Source organism: Mustela nivalis (genome assembly GCF_964662115.1).
Source record: "Mustela nivalis genome assembly, chromosome: 10".
Lineage (NCBI taxonomy): Eukaryota > Metazoa > Chordata > Mammalia > Carnivora > Mustelidae > Mustela > Mustela nivalis.
In genome coordinates this window covers 80,900,853-80,921,767 of record NC_139029.1, presented here as the reverse complement: position 1 = coordinate 80,921,767, position 20,915 = coordinate 80,900,853, and the positions used below count along the sequence as shown (strand labels likewise).

General features: G+C 32.1%; 1 protein-coding gene across 6 annotated transcripts in view; it reads left to right on the top strand.

Annotated features, from left to right (window-relative positions):
• Positions 1-20,915, top strand: part of DPYD (dihydropyrimidine dehydrogenase) — an 831,034-nt gene that overhangs the window by 93,072 nt on the left and 717,047 nt on the right. For all 6 annotated transcript variants that reach the window (XM_082686466.1, XM_082686464.1, XM_082686465.1 and 3 more), the window contains one exon: positions 8,978-9,060. In XM_082686466.1, the coding sequence (XP_082542592.1) occupies positions 8,978-9,060 (83 nt within the window). The remainder of the gene's footprint in view (positions 1-8,977; positions 9,061-20,915) is intronic.

Below are 20,915 nucleotides of genomic sequence, written 5' to 3'. Positions count from 1 at the left end.
CTCTCTATGACCTTAATAATACAGAAGTTTCTTCATTTATTACACTTAGTGTTCTAATTTTTAAAATTTAGGTTAATATGTAAATTTTAGATCCAACCTATTTAGTGTTAGTTATTGTGATTATTTCATAAAGGAAATGCAGTCTTATAAAAGTTAAGTCACATGATAACATAATTCTTTTTAAATTGAATAATGTAATTTGCTAACTTTATGCTTATTTCCAGCTCCATCTAGCATATGAATCAGTAGATATTTGGTTGAAGTTGTTGTTGTTTGGTATAATTTAAGCGAAGATAACTCAGTAATCTTATTTAAATTTTTTAACATTCAGAAATCTCCTTGTATATTATTTTACTACCATGTTGCTATTGATATTCTATTTGTTTTATTATACTTTTATATAACCCTTAAAACAGATGAAATATAAAACACTATAAAATCTATCACAGTTGAAACTCTAGACCTTCCTTCAACCCATGGGAATTCATTTGGCAGAAGGCCACCAAAACCAGTTCTTTTTGATGCTTAGTTTCTAGTTTCTGCTTTAATTGCTGCCAAAATCTGAGCACTTGGGGATTTAATTGCTCATTATATTTGTCACAGTGGTGTCACAGACCCAAATAAAGACTGTTGCATGAAAAATATTTATGGGTATTAATGTGGCCTAAACATGTGTATATTGGATTCCTTTTTTTTTTTTTTTAACATTGTAAAGTATAGCATGTCAGAAATAAAACAGAATTCTTTAAGAATTTGGGCCCCGCTTTATTAATAAATTATTATTATCCATCCAGTCCAGTATCTAAATTTAACAAGCAACACCTAGGGGAGGACCTATTCAGAACTTTTTTATATTCGTTTTATTCAGTATACTATTTTGAAGCAGTTTCTAAGGAATTTAAGTCTGGCTCTGAGGATAGACCAGTTGGGTTAAAATCTCTGTATCCCTTACTAGTTATATGATCTTGGGCAAGTTATCTTAGTCTCCCTGCACCTGTTTCCTCATTTATAAAATATGAATCACTATGTTGTTGTGAAGATTATATGGGCAAAGTTCCTAGAAAACTGTCAAACATAGAGAAAGCCCTCAATGTTTGCTAGTTACCATAATTCAACTTTATATACCAAAAAACTATGAAGTTTAGCATAGTTGTTGATATGAATTTCCAGTTTCCTACTAATTAAGTAGGGATTACCTTTGCCTGCTGTAGCAAACAGCATGCCTGGTCAGCACTAAATCTAGTACCTCTCATGTCCTTCCCTTTTTACTGTGTTCCCACTTGCTTGTTCCATAGCCGTAGGCTAGTAGTCTGCTTCTTGTTCCAGTCTTTTATTACTAATCACTTATTTTTCTTGTTCTTGTGCTTGCTAATCTGAGGAGTAGTTTGTTTATTCATTTTGTGTGTTCCCTTTTCCCTTTTACTTACTCTCTGCCTTTCCCGTCTTTCTTTCCTATAAATAGAGTACAATGTGTCTGCTGTGATGGTTGCAATTACCTTGAGCAAAGAAAATTATTAAGCATTTGAAAAGTAGGAAAGGCAAGTCATCACCATGGCCAAGATTATTTTTTTTAGAATAGTTGGGAAGTTTTTGTATCCTGGAAATTAAGTCCCCTATGTCTTTCTTATGCCTAAAATTGTCTTCTGGGATAGTCCTTTAGTACAATATAGAATCCCCTAGAATGAATAACATATTAAGTATCTGTTGCATAAAAATAAATTTATAATTTTTCTCAGATTCATACTCATGTGAACTAGGCCAAGAATAGATTTTGACTGGACATTGGCTCTACTTAACTTATAGTTGTCCCTAACGTTAGGGAAATGTTATTAGTGAATAGAACACTAAGTCTGTTTTCCTCTCACCCAATGGATCTGATGTTTAGTTTTATTTATGGGTAGGATGAAGAGATAAAGGTGTTAGCTGCTTGAGATGTTTCTCTCATTATGGTAAAAGAATAGCATTTGTTTGAATTAGAGTTAACTCATACATCTCTTCTCTCAAACATTGTTCCTGAAGGAAAAAAAAAAAATGGATTTGATTTCCATTTCAGGACATTGAAGTATTTGGGGGGAAGCTAACATACCATTAAATGCTTACAGGGTTGGCTGGCTTGCCTGCCTGCCTGCCTTCCATCCTTCCTTCCTTCCTTCTTTCCTCCTTTTTCATTCTGTTGGGTACAATAAGCTTCGTGCAGGCTCAGGGAGTGTGAAACATGGAGCCTTCTTTCCTTTTCTTTTAGTCAACATGATACTCATTTTGGGTTCTCACTCTGCCTCATAGCAAAACATGTAATTTTAAACACTTCCAGATAAAATTTCTGCTCTAGGGGCACCTGGGTGGCTCAGTGGGTTAAAGCCTCTGCCTTTGGCTCAGGACTTGATCCCAGGACCCTGGGATCAAGCCCCTTATCAGGCTCTCTGCTCAGCAGGGAGCCTACTTCCTCATCTCTCTCTGCCTGCCTCTTTGCCCACTTGTAATCTCTCTCCTGTCAAGTAAATAAACAAAATCTTAAAAAAAAAAAAAAAAAAACCACTACTGAAGTTAAGCGTTTTTGTCATTGAAATGAAGAAATACTTATACATGCTCAGGAATACTCTTTGTTCTGAGAACTTACCCTTAATTTCTGGAGCTACAGTGAGTTTGCTGGGTCCACTTCAGGGCTCCCTGTTCAACTTTCCTCTTTCTTCTGCCTCAGGAGAATGTTCTCATTTCCTATCCCTGTGGCCAGAAAAGCTAGATAGTCAAATAGTCTTTCACCTCTATGGTTTATGCTCAGGATGAGCCTTTAAGAACTCAAAATCCAATAATTTTTCATTTTTTAATGTCTTTCATTAGCTTATTCTACTGCAACTGTGGAGGCTAAGATAAAGTTTAAAATTATGAAGAGGAGGGAAGTCATGAAGGATATCAGGGTCAAAAGACAAAACAAGCAATTTATTTTTTCTTTATGTTCTCAATTCACTGCATAGAAAAGGAGGCAAATGCATTTGTTTTAATAGCATCTACATCTGTGTGAGATTCCAAAAACATGTATTTTTGAAAATATGAATCTGAAAAAAAAATTTCCTTAAGAATCACGTTTTTAAAAAGATTATTTACAGTTGGATTTTACTGTAATATGAACTTTTCCAAACATTGATTAAATTAACATTCATTTTTTGGAAGGATCTATAAATTGTAAGAAATAATAAAAGCTTATTTTTTATTTTTGTTTATTGTATTTATTACACAGCTTTTCCCAGGGGACTTCTGACATGTATATTGGGATGACAAGAGGCTTTCGTGGACTTCATCTGTGTTTGCTTTTGATTCTAAGCTACTGTTACACTGTTGTAGCGGGCTGCCTTAAATATTTGTTATCTGTGACTTTCTTTTGCCATGAGCATTATTGCTCTAGTCTAGGGAGTAACATTAAATGGCTAAACTGAGATCTTAAAATTCTCTCTTAATTACAGTAGTGCAATTAGCAGGCCCTTCCATCAGTTTTAACAATTAAATCTCACATTTCCTATAGCATTGTGGGTCTAAGAGACAGTACCCTAATTCAATACACTTGTTTTTAAATAAAGAGATTCAGATACAGTGTTTGATTTTGTTAATCCCTGTTGGTAAATGCAAAGTGTAGAAGATTTTGAGCCATACAAAACAAATATATCCTGTCAGGGGACAGATTTATTTCTATGAAATGACTCCATTTAGCAAAAACGTGTGTGTGTGTGTGTGTGTATGTGCGCGTGCTTGTGTCTATATATTTAAAATTAGCGATTTATTACCAATATGCCCATAGCAATTAAATAGAAATATCTATTCTCACATCTGATTTAGAAACCATCTGTGAGAGGCATCAAGTAAATGTAGGTGCAGTTTTTCATATCTAAAATCAAGTAGTAAATTTTGAAAAAAAGAAGGGTTATGAAACCTTCTGCTTTAAGATTTAAACATGTCTCTTAGCAGTAATTCATCTAAATTGTTAGAGTTGGCAAACCTAGTTGCAGAGGAAAGTAAAATTATATGATGAAAGAGAAAATATGCATTGTTTTCTATTAATGGTTGAACTGGAGGGGTGAAGGAAATTAAAATCAGAAATCTTGAATTTGAGTACCAACTTTACCATAGAATGAATACAATAGTCAAATACTTGGAGTGCATTTTAAGTGAAAACAATTTGAATTACATGGGAATAATCTCAGTCAATGAACATTTGTTTTTCTTTTTGAAATGTTTTTAAGCTTTTAATTAATTTTCAACCATATATTCCTGTCCTGTGTTTAAAATATCATGAGCAGGGGCGCCTGCGTGGCTCAGTGGGTTAAAGCCTCTGCCTTCAGCTCAGGTCATGATCTCGGGGTCCTGGGATCGAGCACCACATCGGGCTCTCTGCTCGGTGGGGAGCCTGCTTCCCTCTCTCTCTCTCTGCCTGCCTCTTTGCCTACTTGTGATCTCTCCCTCTGTCAAATAAATAAAATCTTAAAAAGAAGAAAAAAATAAAATATCATTAGCAAACCAAATAAAAAAGAAATTGGCTAAATAAATAACACCACATAGAGACACTGGAATATTATGCAACTTTAAAAATTGCATTGTGAGATGTGTTTAGAATTATGGATAGATACTATTCATATATTAAGTTTAATTATATGAAGGTTAAAAATAGTGCATTCCAAATACCAGATAACTAGTAGTTTTGCTGGGGTCTTTTTAGGTATTCATTTACTCCAAAAGGCATTATTGGGTGAATAGCAGTTGTTAACAGTAAGCTATGTTGTAGGTTGCATGTAGCAAATGGATGTAACTGAATTTATTACATGATTTTTTTTTTACTTTGTGTACATTGTAAAAGTAAGGAAAACTGGTGATTAGAAATTTCCTAGGCAATTTGAAATAAATGAAAACATTAATGAACTCACTGGCAAACAATTAGAGGAGGAAAAATCTTAATAAATTACATATTTAATAGAAATGTTAAGAAATACTGAAACGATCCTGTTTTACATTAAACTTCTTTTATTGTTAGCATTTATTTTATTGTAATGTATTAAGAAAGCGGCATAGTCAACATAAAATGTACAGATATTCCAAAAGCTTTAAAAATTTTGTTTCTGAATTATTTTGAAATCAAAAGAAATATAAAGCCACAACTGAAACTTTGAAAAACATTGGTAATTGTAATTTTAGAGAAGTGCCCTTGTTTATTCAACATTCTCTGGTAATCTGAATTACTCATTTCATTTCAAATAAGAGTGAGTTAGACTTTGGTTGTTTCATACAGAATTTTTATAAACAATAAAATGTTATTCTATGGTTATTAGTTGATAGCTAATATTTACTGTGTTGGATACTTTGAACTTCTTTATATGTACTTTTACATTCAAATTGTAGTGATATGTGATAGCATTATGATTTCCTCACCAGAATTCAAACTCTCTCCTAAAAAATTTTTATTGCATTATAATTACAAATGGAAAAATCGAATGTTAGTACTCAGTTCCATGAATTTTCATAAAATGAATTAAACAGTGCTGTAGAAGACCCTCTTATGTCTCCTGTAGTCACTATTTTGATTAGCTTTGCGTATTTTTACAATAACTTCACGAGATGTATTTACATACCATAGAGTTCACTTTTATGTATATTCACATATTTTTATTCACATATTTTCATATGCTCATATTCACATATTTTTAGTATATACACAGAGTTGTGCATCTATCACCACTAATTCTAGAACACTTTTATCTCCCCCAAAAGAAACCTCATTACCATTATCACTCATTCCCCCACTTTCTTCAGTCTTTGGCAACCACTGATCTCCTTGCTATCTCTGTGTATGTGCCTGTACTTGATGTTTTATAGAAATGGAATTATACAGGGGCACCTGGGTGTCTCAGTGGGTTAAGCCTCTGCCTTCTGCTCAGGTCATGATCTCTGGATCTTGGGATCGAGCCTCGTGTCGGGCTCTCTGCTCAGCAGAGAGCCTGTTTCCTCCTCTCTCTCTTTGCCTATCTCTCCGCCTACTTGTGATCTCTGTTAAATAAATAGATAAAATCTTTAAAAAAGGAAAAAAAAAAAGAAATGGAATTATACAGTGCGGCCTTTTGTATCTGGCTTTTTCACTTGGCATATTTTTAAGTCTCATCTATGTTGTAGTATATGGCAGAACTTTATATTGCACAATAATATTCTGTTACATCATTATACTGCATTTATCATGTTATCAACTTTTTGAATTTTGGATTTTTTTCCCTATTTTTTTTCTGTTATAAATAACGACGCTATGGACCTTTGTATACAAATATGTATATGTGGATATATGTTGCCTTTCATTTCCATTCTTATACCAATACCACAATGTCTGGATTACTTTAGTTATAGTGTCAATTTTGAAGTCAGGAATTCCTTTATGAGTCTTTCAACTTTGCACTTTTAAGAATTTTTTGACTATTCTGGTCCCTTGTGTTTTTGTATAAATCTTAAGATCAGCTTGTCAAAATCTGCAACAAAATGTCAGCTGGGATTTTGACAGGAATTGCACTGAATCTTTAGATAACTTTAGGGTATAGCACCATTTTAACAATCTTAAACCTTATAATCCATGAACATGGGATGTCTTTCCATTTATTTTTGTCTTCTTTAACTTTTTTCTTGATGTGTTGTGCTTTTCAGTGCACAAGTCATATGCTTCTTTGTTTAATTTATTCAGAAACATTTATTCTTTTTTATTCTCATATAAATGGAGGTTTTTTTTCATTTTTCGGTTTATCTTTGTAACTTTATATAAGTGGAATAATTTTGTTATGTGTTCTTTCTCTTTTGTGTGTCACATCTTTTGCTCAATATTATGTATGTGAATGTATCCATGCACTCCATGTAGTTGTAGTGTGCTCATTCTTATTACTACATAGTTTACCATTGTATTACTATATAATGATCTATTTATATATTCCACCTTGATGTACATTTGACTTGTTTCAGGTTTTGGTTATCTTAAATAATGTTACTAGTAACATTTTTGTACATGAATTTAGGTGAACATTTTATAAATCTGTTCTGGGTATATTCCTAGGCATGAGTTCAGCTTCTAAAGTACTTCAAAGAGCTTTACAAAGTGATTGTAACATTTTACAGTTCCAGTGGCAGTGCTTCACTTGCTTTCTATACTAAAAAAGCAATTTGTATGATCTATATTTTAGTCATTTTCACAGTGTGTAGTGATAATTACATTGATGTTGAACATGCTTGTTTGTTTTTGATTAGTAATTTTGGACATTCTTTAGTATACAGTGTTTATATAAGTCTTTTGCCCTATTTTTTATTCAACTATTTGTCTTTTTTATATTTATTTGTAGGAATTCTTTATTTATTATAGGTATAAGTATTTAAAATAGTGTTAAACTGGCCTAAGTATAGAAAATTGAGTACTGGTTCATAATGGAATCCAGAAATAGAACATATATATACTGTGACTTACTTTATGGAAAAGATTAATTATAGTGGGGAAATGATGGTACTTTCAATAATTAGTATTGATTTAATTACCTATATGGTGTGATTTCCTATCTCACATCATATACAGATATCAGTCATGTGAAATGCAAAACAATAAAGTTTTATAAAAAAAAATAGGAAAATATTCATAACCTTGAAGCAGTCAAGTATTTCTTTAAAAGGCAATAACTATTAACCACAAATTTAAGTAATAATAAATTTGACCTCATTAAAAATAAATTTTCTTTGTGAAAAGATGCTACTAAAAAATTGAAAAGATAAGACATGTAGCAGAAGGAGATATTTGCAATTTATATATCCAAAATAGGACTGTTATTCAGAATTCAAATTATTTTAGATATTTTGGTAATTTTCACCATTTTCACTGTAAAAAACATGCTAATGTGTTAAAAATCTTTGCTCTAATTCGACTGCTTAAAAAAAAGCAAGATAAAAATAGTGGTCTATATATTTCAGTAGGTTTTAAATAAGTTAATTCTTATAAATTGGAAATTATTAATCTAAATTGTGTAATTTTCTAAAAACAGTGTTTTTAGTTAAAATTTAAAATGGAAGGAATACATTAATATTTAAAGTTTTAGCTTGTTAAATTAGCTAAAAGCTGAATCTAATTATTTTATTACCTAAATGCCCCTAAATTCTATATAAAATCTAAAATGCCAAAAGATTCATGGATACACTTTTAGTTTAAAACTTAATTCTATACTATGTTATGTTCTCAGAACTTATTTGGGTCATGTAACATTTAGTTTTATATATAAAAATGTAGTTAAGATTGTAATAAAAAATAAAAATTGTTAGAAAATTCAGTCCAGTAATGCTGACAACCTGATATAATGTCACTTAATTTTAAAGAATTGAACTTTATTTTTAAACATACCTATGTTTAAAATATATATTTATTTTTAAACATCTCTTTATACATGTATTTATAAATATCATACATAAAATTGTTATTTAAGGATCTCACTCTAAAATTTTGGTTGCAAATGTTGGAACTTTTATAATTATACCTGGGCTGTATCTTTCCATGTCAGTAACTGCTAATTTTTTTAGAACTAGTTATTTATACTATATAGTTTGTCATGATTTCAAAGTTATTTTTATTGACTTTCTCTTTTGAATTCAAACTGGTTTTGATATGCTTGAGGTCATTTTAGAAAACTAATTTTTAAACCTCAAAGCTTTAGAAGTTGTACTGATTTTATATAAAATTAATTTATTCTATTTACCCCATTTTGAAAAATTGACAAAAAGACTTCTGTGATAGCTGTATCATAAGACATTTTTATTTTGTTACTGTTGAATTCACACTGTCAATTTTAATGAATCCCACCCAATTAAAGTGGTGTGCATATTTTTCATGAGTCCATAATCAATATAATCAAGTATATTTTTACATAATTGCATAGATATAATTTTATCTCAGGATGTTGGAGGATTAATGTGTTTTTTTAATATGTTGCAGAAATGCGAGAAGCTGGAGAATAATTTTGATGACATCAAGCACACGACTCTTGGTGAGCGAGGAGCTCTCCGAGAAGCAATGAGGTAAGTCTGGGTCACCATAGCAACAGTCACAGATGTGGTAAAGAAAAAGTCATTCTTCATTATTGGGGGAACAAATGAGTTCATTGCCACCATTCAGCTCTGTTCTCTAAGGTATTAATTTGTCAGTGGAGAGACTTCCCTTGAGGCTGTACTTTGGTTTTGAAGCTGCATAAATGTTAAGCCTCAGTGCACAGTAAAAAATGTAAATGTTTAATTTGTTACTTAAAATGCTTAAGGGGTGTCTTGTTTTATATTTATACTAAACTGTGTGATTGAATGGAAATATTGTTCATCTAAATTCTGCCTGAATATAAAAAAATAAACAGTACAATGGTGGTTAAACTGAGTAGTATTTTCTCCTAATTAATATTTAATTTAAAAAGAGGTACTTAAAATTTCATATTCTATTAGATTTTATAGGATTATATCATAGTGTTTTTAAACTGATTTACATTTTCACACTTTTATAAAGCATATGGATTAACTTTTTTCAAATATAGTAAGCTTGTTTTTTTTTTCCACTTTTTAACATTACTATTCTAAATATTTCTCTGAAATCTTCCCAAACTTGATACCTTTTAAAGAACTTTTAGGAAGCTATCTTTAAATCCATCTTTTACTCGACATGAAATATGTGTGAGGAATAAAACTCATCATCCTCAGAGCTAGAAAACAACAAATGAGATTAATCTTAAAAGTTCTGAGCTAAACATTTCAGTGGGATAATTTCTGTTATATTTGTATAGAAATAGTGTATTTACTTCTATTTAGTCTGAGAAAATATAATTGATTTTTAAAATATATCTCCTCCTATTTTTTTTTTTTTTTTAGGATCTTAAAGTTAAAAATAATTTAAAAATAAGAGAAAGTATAAACCTATGAGGCATCCTAGAAGGGTAGCTTGGGTACAATTTTGTTATTGCTAGGACACAGTTACCATATACTTTAGTTTAGAAGCTGCTCTCATTTAGTAACCTTCCTTTTACCGTGCAAGCAGCAGGGGAAAGTAATTAAATTTAATAGAAGCTGCCCTCATTTTGAAGCCACTTCTATTTAAAACCACAGGGGGAGGTAATTAAATTTAATGGAAACAGTAGCTTCTACACAAAGATACATGGTACTTCTGTATAGATGATTATGATGTCACAAAAAGAGGAATAATATATTACTAGTACTGAGAAATTACCAGCTGGAGCAAGTGAGCCTATTTTATTGTTAATGTCTTTACTAATAAAAAAAAAAGAGGGAAAAATAGAACTGAGTATACAATAGAGAATTTGCACCTATAAAATGCAATCAGACATTCACAGAAGTTTTGAAAAATAGTAATAAATTAAAAATAAGGTATAAAATAGGTTGTAAAAAAAAAAGCCAGTGTAGAAATTATGAATGAACTCCTGTTTTTCAACAGTCTTTATCCTGTATCTAAAACTACCACAGTTATAAGTTGAAGACATTGTTTTTGTACATGCTTGTTACAATGATTTTGAATATATTAAGTGTCCACCACAATATTTATCTAGGAAACTACATTTACTCTCTGCATCTTTTTATATGTATGCAGTTTGAAGTAAACATATATGCACACAGGAAGACAAAGAGAATGCCAGCTCTGAAGCTCTGAATAAAAGAAGTGAAGCCCTAAAATATAGAAGGAATTATAGAGGGGCAATGTGAATGAAATGGATGTGACTGAGGGAAATATAATGAACAAGGAAGGGACATGTAATTAGTATAGAAAATTGGTTAGCAAGGAAAACCAAACTGAGTTATGGGAGTACTGTGTACAAAGAGATTATTCTGCCAAATTTGGTAATACTTACATTTTAGAAAATGCCAGGATAATCTGCTTTTTAAAAAGTGGAGATGAACTAATAAGAAAAACAAGTATTACCTTGTTGGAGTAAGCTTTCAGTCACTCATGCTATCAGATAAAGCAGTGTTCTAGATAATTTAAATTAGCTTTTAATTATATGGTTGTACAATGTACTTTGTTTACATAAGCTGCATTTTTTACACATACACACATATTCATAGTGTTTAGATTCACTAAACACGAATAATTCAGTAACCAAAGTATTCAACAATTTACTATACTGTGGGCATGCCACTTTTGTTTTTGCTTCTGTTTTTTGCCTTTAGGAGATGTAGCAGGAGCTCATTCTTTTATATGTAAGATTATAGAAGCATTGGGGAAAAAGTCGTGATGCTCTGTGACTAAGAATAAGAGGAGAATGCATAAAAGGGCAAAAATTAGTAGTTCTCTCATCTGTGATCAATTTTTGCCTTATATGAAGGGTGTCTGGATCACAGAAAACTATGGAGAGGGTGAGAAATTTGATGTAGGCCTTCCAAGCCAGCCAGTTTTACAGGTAGAGGGGATAGAGTTGAGCAGTCATGGAGGCCTGCCAGTGCAAGGTGTACATCGGGATCAGTTAGTAGCTGATGTAAAGCAAAATTTTTCAAGCTCTTTTAAACATACGTTTCCTTACAAAAGTCACATAGGCAGAATGTTTGAATTGGTAACATGTCTCCTTATAGGTCAAGAATCCTTGGGTGGACATGAAGCAGTGTGAAGTTGGCAAAGGTGATAGGAGCAATTCAGAAGCTCAGTGTGCAAGAAGGGGCAGTGGAAGACTGCTATGAATAATTTGCTGAAATCCTCAGCATTGGGGCTGCCCTTAGAAGGCTGGCTGGAAACGTGTTCGTTACTATATTCTGGAGGCCAGTTACCTAGAATCTAGCTTGCTGTGATAAAGAATATAAATTATGTCAAGAAGTCATGTTTTTATGGAAGGGGGTGACAGAACGAAATATAAAATTAGAATTTTGTAGAATTCTAATGGAGAAGAAGTTACAATGCAGGGATAGGTAACAGTCTTTCATTTATTTAATAAATGTTTATTGGGTTTTTATAATATACCAGGTGACAAGAATATAGAAATGAGCAAGAGACAATTCCTGCCCTCAAGTAGCTAATAGTTGAGTGGAGGAGACAGGTATAAAAATCACATACTTGATGTAAAGACTCAAAGTCCCAGTCTTGAGTCCTTTCTTTGGTTCTCCATATTTCATGGTAGCTTTGGTCTTGGTCCATGACATGGCCTAGCTCAGCTATGGGAACTTTCTCTTCTCTTGAAAGCTTAGCCTCTGCAGCAGCCCGTGGGTGGCTCTGGACACCTGCAGTGATGTTCTTGTCTTGAGTGTGTCTAGCCTGGAGAAGCTAGAACAGAAGAGGACAGAATCTGAAGATTGATATTTTTTGAGTGCTATGTTTGGGCACTGTCACCAAGTTAGATATCCCTTCCTGTTTATTAAAGCTCTACCATTTTTTATGAACATAGAACAGGAAAGAGGATTCTGTTCTTGCTTGGTTCTCTGTCATCTCATCTAATCTCTCTTCATAGCCAGTCTTTGCCCTGAAGTCTTAAAGTGTTCTTTTCTCAGTATCCCAGCTCATGAATCATTTTAGGCCCCTCCCATGCTTCCCTCTGATTCCAGATACGAGGACCTGGAGCCAGAATCTTAAAACACAAGATGCTACAACCTACTCTGGAATGTACTGGCTAAAAATAGCCAGATACCTGATCAGGTTTTAGCTAACTCTAGAATGGGAAGAAAAATAATTTAAAAGTTTGTGTTTGCAGCAGAATAGAGGGCGCAGTGGAGGGGATAAGAGAGCTAGAGAAATCAGTGACCTCACTAAGATAAAGGTGAAAGGTGTAGAGATCAACAGAGCAGGGACGTATTTTTGAGAAATATAGAAATATTTAGAATGTAGATCTGATGAGACTTTGGCTTAGCTTCAGTAAATCATAATTCTGACTTAATCTGTGCTACTCTATTTAAAACCTTTTAAAGTATCCTTACCCTTTTTGAATAAATTATAGCTTATTTGTGTGCCCAACTTGAAAGTAAATTCCATGAGAGTAGGAAGATTGCTATTTTGCCCTTGTTTGTTTTTTAGGCTCATCATAGTATTAGCGTATAATAGTGCTCAATAATTATTTGTTGAATTCTTGATAAAGATAAATATAAGGAGAATCACTAAGGGCAAGTCAAATGTTTTTATTTTGAATATTTGGATATACATTAATATATATAGAGAAAAGAGGATTAAAGAAGAGTATCTTGGTTTTCAGATGAATTTGGGATGGCTATGGCAAACTCGTGTAAATCTGCGATAAGCAGAGGAAAAATATAATTCTACAACTCAAGAAAAATACTGGTGGTTGATGTGCACATTTGGGACTTGTTAAGTATCCTGATTCTTGTAGCCATAGGAAAGGATATGATTTCCAAGAATAGGACATCAAATCAGACAGGAGGAGAGTCTAACCAGATGCCTTAGAAATTATTGGGCTTAGGAAAATGTGTGTCACAAAGAGACATATTTTGAGATTTAAAAATTATAAATAACTTTCTCCAGCAGAGTAAGTTGGAACTGTAAAATGGTGTGCCTAAGAAAAAAAGGGTGGGCGTCATTTCTGGCCAGTCTTCTGTGGCTCCTGGAGATATCTAGAGCAGTGCTGCACAGTAGAACTTTCTGTGAACTGGAGTAGAACGGTCTTTAGTAGAAATGTTCTATGTCTGTGTTTTTTTTAGCATGATTGCCCCTGGCCACCCATGGCTCCTAGGCACCTGAATTATGGCTATTGTCACTAAAGAACTGAATATTTAATTTTATTTCACTTTTATTGATCTTAATGTAAATAGTTGTATGCAGTTAGAGGCTGTGGTTTGGACAGCACCCTGCAGGGATATGTTTGAGTGGCTAACCTGATGTTCGTCCATCTCTCACTAGTGGGATTCTCATCAGTGGAGTGAGTGGCTAGGGTAAGGCCAAAACCATGTTCACACACATCACACATATACATCACACACTGGCTCTCTCAAAAAATGAAGGGTACAGGATAGATTCATTACATGGTAATGGTTGTAAAACCAAAATTAACAACAATGACTTGATATGGAGGAGGTAAGTGACTATTATTCTTTAAGAGTATTAACAACAAGAACACTCTAGAAATTAATAAAATAATTTAGTAATGTGGTCAGATTTAAGATAAAGATGGAAATTTATGAGGTTTTCTATGTATTACCCATAACCAATTAGTGGTTGCAATGCATGATCCTGTGATTTTATTATATTTATAAGGTACCCTGAATCATTCAGGACATGCTGAATCACTGAATAGGTGGTATAAGAGGTGGTTGTTTTGTTATTTGGAAAAAAGAAATCATTTTACATGTTCACCTCACAGATGCTAAAGGATGTTTCATGTATATTAAAGAGCTAAATAAAATAAATGAAACAGCCAAAGTCTACTAGACATGGAAGAGAATTTTTTTTTTCTTTTTTTGAGGTTTGGATGGGGAAAGAGATGATAAGCCAAGAAGTAGTTGAAGAAATCACTAAGCTTTGCCTGCATTAATGAAGCTTCTGTATGTAGAAAGAAATCATGAAATTAAAAGACAACATCAGTGTAGTATATTGCTGTGTGTTTAAAAGATTCAGAAAGATTAGGAGCTCAGTGGATAATTGGCAAAGTATGATTAAGAAATCTTTGAAAATATTCAACTGTAACAGCCAACAAAATATAAGTTATGTAAAAAATGTACTAATTTCTTGATTACTGACATTACTGCAGTTCAGGGGGGAGATTTTTGAGTCCTAGCACTGGAATAGCAAGACAGCCATTTCTCATTCTCAGAGCTCAAGAAGAGTGGAAATGATTGCTGCATTTAAGGAAAGGATTGCGCCAATAAGTACGAAAGTCTTAAAACAAACATACCCTTTCCACATTAATTTAACTTCCTCAAATAGATTATACAGAAAGCTTAGAAATTATGGACAATCTGAATCTGTTTCTCAAATTATTAGACCATAACAGCAAACAAATTGAACAGAACCTAGTAATATACTCTTAAGGAGACAAGGATATGAGTATTATATATGTAATACATATGACTTATATTTTTATACACATGCATATGATTTTATATTTACATTTAGATATTTAAAGTTAAATATACTTATAATATAGATTTAACATGTTTTATATTTAACATGTTAATATATTTATAAAATATATATTTAACATATGTTATATACACACAGTGGTAAATTGTGGCATATTTAATTCTATCTGGATATTAAAATGATCTTTACCACAGTGTTTTTAGTAACACAGGAATCCTCATGTTAAAATGTTCACTGAAAAATGCCAGGAAACAAAATTGCATGTAGAACATTATCTCCACTGAATATAAAGAATGCAGAGGAAGATGAGATTAAAATGTAGTAAAATAGCTATTATATTTAGGTGATGGGCGAACAGATACTTTTTTCAGGCTTATAATTTTCTGTTCTAAATTTTCTATAATGGAAGCATATTATTGAATGATTTGAAAAATAATGAAGTAAGTTATGGAGAAATGGAAAGAATAAAATATGAATACTAGGATAAGTGGTAAAAATCAGATTTTAGACTCCAACTGTGATTTTAGGTAAATTAATCTTTTTTAGTCTTACTTTTTTATAAAGTAGGATTAAAAACTTAATAGGATTGATATGAAAAACAACAATAATGTAGGAGAGGATGCTTTGTAATTTATGAAACATTAATAAAATGAAGGTATAAAGTATTATCTTTGTATACATTATTTGCATTTAATGGTGTTATACTGATTATTTCTAAGAATTTACATATGTCATACATAATGGAATTGCCTGGAAAACTTCAGTGTAGCCTTAGAATGTAGAATACCAGAGGGAATATTTCTTGTCTAACTTATGCAGAGTTTACTATAGTTCCATAGCTGTGTAGAAATATTGTACAGGATTGCTAAAAATGATGACCTAAGAAAAAACATTTTAAAGACAGGAAAAACTGCATCTCTGGGTTAAATCTCTGTCTTTTGTATGATACTAGGGAATTTAGAGGTAAAATTCACTTCTTTTCATCATATTTTTTTCCTTATTGCTGCCAGTTCAACCTTCTTATCATGCCAAAGTGATTTGACTTCTATATTATCATATTTTGCCCCTTTCTTAGACCCTGTAATAAATTCTAAACATCGAGGGTGAAACGTGGAACCTTTTTAACATTGTGTCTCTCTGTCCCCCTTCCAGTTTCAGAGGCAATAGTGGGACATGTTTAGTACATATGTGAAATTGGAAGGTAATTCAGTTGAATAACTTGAGAAAAGGGAGTGTCAAATTCTGAAAAAGGAATGGTACATATAGTTTATTAAGAAGAAAAAGTAAAAATATGGTATGAAGTTTTTAGATAAAGACTTAACACATAAAAATAGAGATTGGTCAGATTTATGGTTACACCTCTATGGCAAGAATATAAATTACATTTTTGGAATATGAGCATTGCTAATAAGGGGTCAGTATTTTAATTGCAGAGCCAAACCTATTCAATGACACCATTTATATTTAGATTTTTATTATTAGAGATGAACTTCCAGGACATATATGAAATTTATTCTTCCTTTTTGCTTGGCTTCGTCACGTGTTAGGAATTCTGTCACTAGATGGTGATGTTGAGTTGCACAGTTTATGTTTCTGGCTTTTTTTCTGGTGTGTGTAATAGTAATTGTAGGTGGGCCATAAACACAGCCGTTTATACAGAGTTAAACAAAGTGTAACTATATAAGCTTGGAAAATAGTTTTAAGAGATACAACCACATTCTCAATATTATTTAAGTCAAAAGGTTAACATTGCTTTAATGTGCTTGTTTCTTTACTTCAGACTCATTAGACTTTGGGAGGTGGGAGATACACAAATAACAATCTAAACTTTTCATTAAAGACTCAGGTCTTAAGGAGAGATCCAGTGACATTTAAAAAGAAGTATTTTCCAGTTTTTCTCTTCTATACGTGTTAGTCTAAAAGGTACATCTTTAATTTCACTTCTCTGTTAATATCCAGTGGTAATGGGACTGTTTACCAACTGAACTAAGGGTTGTGTTACTCCTGGTACGTAGCCGCCTATTGTTACATTAATGTTTTAGTTATATTAAGATTGCATCCCTTACTAAACATAATGGCTAAGCTACACTGATACTTCTTTAAGTAGTACCTCTACATGAACTGCGTAAAAACTGTTTCTATGAGTAGTTTTGTCTATCTGAATAAGATTTGAAGATAAGAATATTAACATTATCCTACTTAATCTTATTTTTATAGATAAATTTGTATGTATGCCTATATTATATATGTGTAAGTGGGTATGTTTGTATATGTAAATGTGTACTTTCTATCTCTCTGTTTAAATCTTCCCTTCCCAGTCAAGAAAATCTTGCAGTATTTTGAATTTGGAGATTCCTGTGCTTTTTAGACATATCTCTTAGGATTACAAAGACTTATGTACAAGGGGGTTCAATGAAATTCTTTTATGACAGTAAAGAAGGAAAAGGGAGGAGAAGACAACCTAAATATTTATGAATAGTGAGTTGGATAATTTTAAAAATGAATGTAGGGCATGAAAAAATTTGAAATCTCATTGAAGTAAAATATAAGGTGAGAAAGTATTAACAAAATACTTATAGCAACATCATCAGGTTTTTAAGTAGTATGGACAGTAAATGCAATTTTTTCAAAATTCTGGATGCATTATATAATGTTATCAATGATTATAGATGACAACATCTGATACATTTTTTTGGCTTTCAAAGTTTTTAAAAATAAACATTATAATCACAAATACCATGTATATTTGCATATTTGTGTTTGTTTTTTAACTCTATGAAAAGTTTGACCTGTGAGATTAGATTCAGAAGCAATGTTTAGTTTTCTATTTCAATCAGATTTCTTGATCCTTCATAACTACATTTCTCCAAGTCCTATTTCACTAACGGGTTCAGCAAGTATCTCTCTTGAAGGTAACCCTCCTCAACAAGGTCAGCAAATTATAAGAGTATCTTCTTATTCTTTGCAGAGGAGACTGTCTTGTCTTTATCATTTCTTACACAAAGAGGCACGTACTCCACCATGCCCAAAGTAAGTTCCTACATTTGGTCATCTAACATATGCAAGTGGCAACCAAGCTGTGAATATCTTAAGATTTCGTGAAATCTAAACACAAAAGTATGCTATCACTTTTTCTAGATAATGATGATATGACTACTCTAATAAATATAGTACTGGAATACAGCTTAGAAAATGTTGGTTAGGCATTAGGGAAATGATTAATTACTTAAAAAATATGAAATTAATTGAATTTGGTTATATATTCTGTGTAACTAAGTTTATGCAATTTGTGTAATATGAGTATATGTATATATATACATAGACACATTTGACACACAAATACATATGGGTACAAACAAACATTCATTTGGTATCATCTATTTATAGCATAAATTATGAATGTTCCTTTCACTCACTTCAGAGGCGAATGAAAGCAAGATTTGTCATTTAATTTTTGATGGACCAAAGATATTTTAATTTTTTCACTATTCATGGGAAATAGGAGAAAAGTCCTATATTAATTCTCAGTCATGTTTATTAGTAAAATTAAATATATGCTTAGCATTAATACCTCTGAATTATTTATGGATTTGGTGGTGATTGATATATATGAATTTGGAACTATGTTGATTTACAAATCTTTTTCTCTACTTTGAATTTTAATTAGAACTTGAATTTGAGAAATATTGATAATATACCTATCAATGATAATTTTTTTAAAACAATAGACAAATGAAATCAGGCATACGTTAATTAATTATATGCTTATAAAATGCATTATCATGTTTATTAATCTAAATATTCATTCACTCATTTAACCTGGTACTGCTATGTATTAGACACCATTAAAAAGGAGTATTTGTAGAAGAAAATCAAATTAAAATGATAACTACCATTTTATGACAACTCAGTAGCTTTAAATGATAGACCAGAAAAGAAAATATAAGTCATTGGTAAATTGGATGTTTATCTTTAAAACAACAAATTAGCAGCAGTATACATAAATAGAATTTAGCCATGCTAACAAGAAAATTTCATTTCCGCCTTAGGAGCTTAAGATTGTATATTAAAGACTAGAAAGGAAGGGATACAGCTTTTGTTTTGCTACCAAAGAAAAGTGCAGAGCTAAGTTTTACTCTAGAATGCTTATCATTTTAGATACAGACTTTGAATGAGCAGCTAATAGCTAAAATTATTTAGGAGATAAAAATTGGTACTGTGAGGATTAGCTTTAATTTTAAGTATCCATAATTGAAGTGCCACATTATGATTTTAATGTTATGATAATCTTGTTAACAAGCTGTTGTGTATATACTATCATATTTTAATGTAGTTGCAAAGCTTAAGTAAACCATAAAGTAAATTGCTTTTTGAATCAGGCTTTTACAAGTGGAAAATTAGTGGTTTACATGTTTTGAATACATATTTTGTAATTATGCTTGGCATTTTCCACAACTTAAGAAGAATAATAGAATAGGTTTATAGATAATACATTATTGTTCATAACACATTGGCATATTTTGTTATTGCCCATTCTAATTAGCTTGGGTTTATTCCACATGTACTATAAAATAATAACTGATTCTGTTTCTTTTTCTGTATAGTCTTCTCTTCTGGAAGATAGACATTGTAGTTTAGTTATGCTATTTCTCATTTCTCATATATTAGCACATTGCTTTTAACAGAAAATTAATACCTTTTCTTGTCTTGTATCTGTATAGGTTATTATGATATACACTGAATCACATCCATTGGGGGTGTTTGTGTTTATTTGTCTTTGGGGAAGGAAAAATGTGTCCAATGCTAATAATTGGTGAAGATAGATAGTAAGTTAGATACATTTTTCTCTGAATTTCTTGCTTCAGTTGACAAATACAAAGCATGGCAATTTGGTAGTCTAAAACAGAAATAAACAGACTTCTGGGACCCTGGGTGCCTAAGCCTGACTCTTGGTTTCATTTTACCTCATGATCTCAGGGACCTGGGATGGAGCCCCCCAAGGCAGGCTCTGTGCTCAGCTGGGAGTCTACTTGAGAATTCTCTCTCTCTCTTTCTCTACCCCTACCCCCTGCTCTTCCTTTCCTTCTCTCAAATAAACAAAATATTTTTTTTAGAAGGAAGAAACAAACTTCTATATAAAAGTCCATGTAGTAAATTCTTCCCTCTTTCTGGTTCATACAGTCTCTGTTGTAGTTACTCAGCTATGCTGATGTAGTGCAAAACCAGCCGCATAGACAATATGTGAACTAATATTGGTGCAGTACATTGGTGCATTGCTGGTTGCATTGGTATGGCTGTGTTCTAATAAAATGTTACAGAAACAGGCAGCCAGGTGGATTTATCCCGTGGGTCATCACTTATTGACCTCTGGTTAAGAGCAGATTTGACATAAATCAATTAAAATAAATATCAGGGGTGCCAGGGTGGCTCAGTCAGTTAAGTGTCTGCCTTTGGCTTGGTTCATGATCTCGGGGTCTTGGGATGGAGCCCTGCCCACCAGGGAGTCTGCTTCTCCTCTCTCTGTTCATGCTCTCTCTCTGTGTCTCTCTCAAATAAATAAATAAAATCTTAATAAAATAAATTAAAAAAAATAATTTGGTAAATATATTATGAATCTGTGATTGTCTCTGATAGATTAATACTGAGAAATAGTACAAAGCTCTTCCAATTTTATTAACAAAGATGACTACAGAACATTAATGAGTGTCATTATTTCCCAATTTCTGAGTCATTCCTTGAAATTGAGTAAGTTGCTCTTCCTAGATTACTCATTCAAGTATATAAGCATAATTCACAGATAAATCACCCATTGCCATTGTAAAATCACCAATACACAACCAATATGAGGTCTTAGTATCAATGCCACTGAATC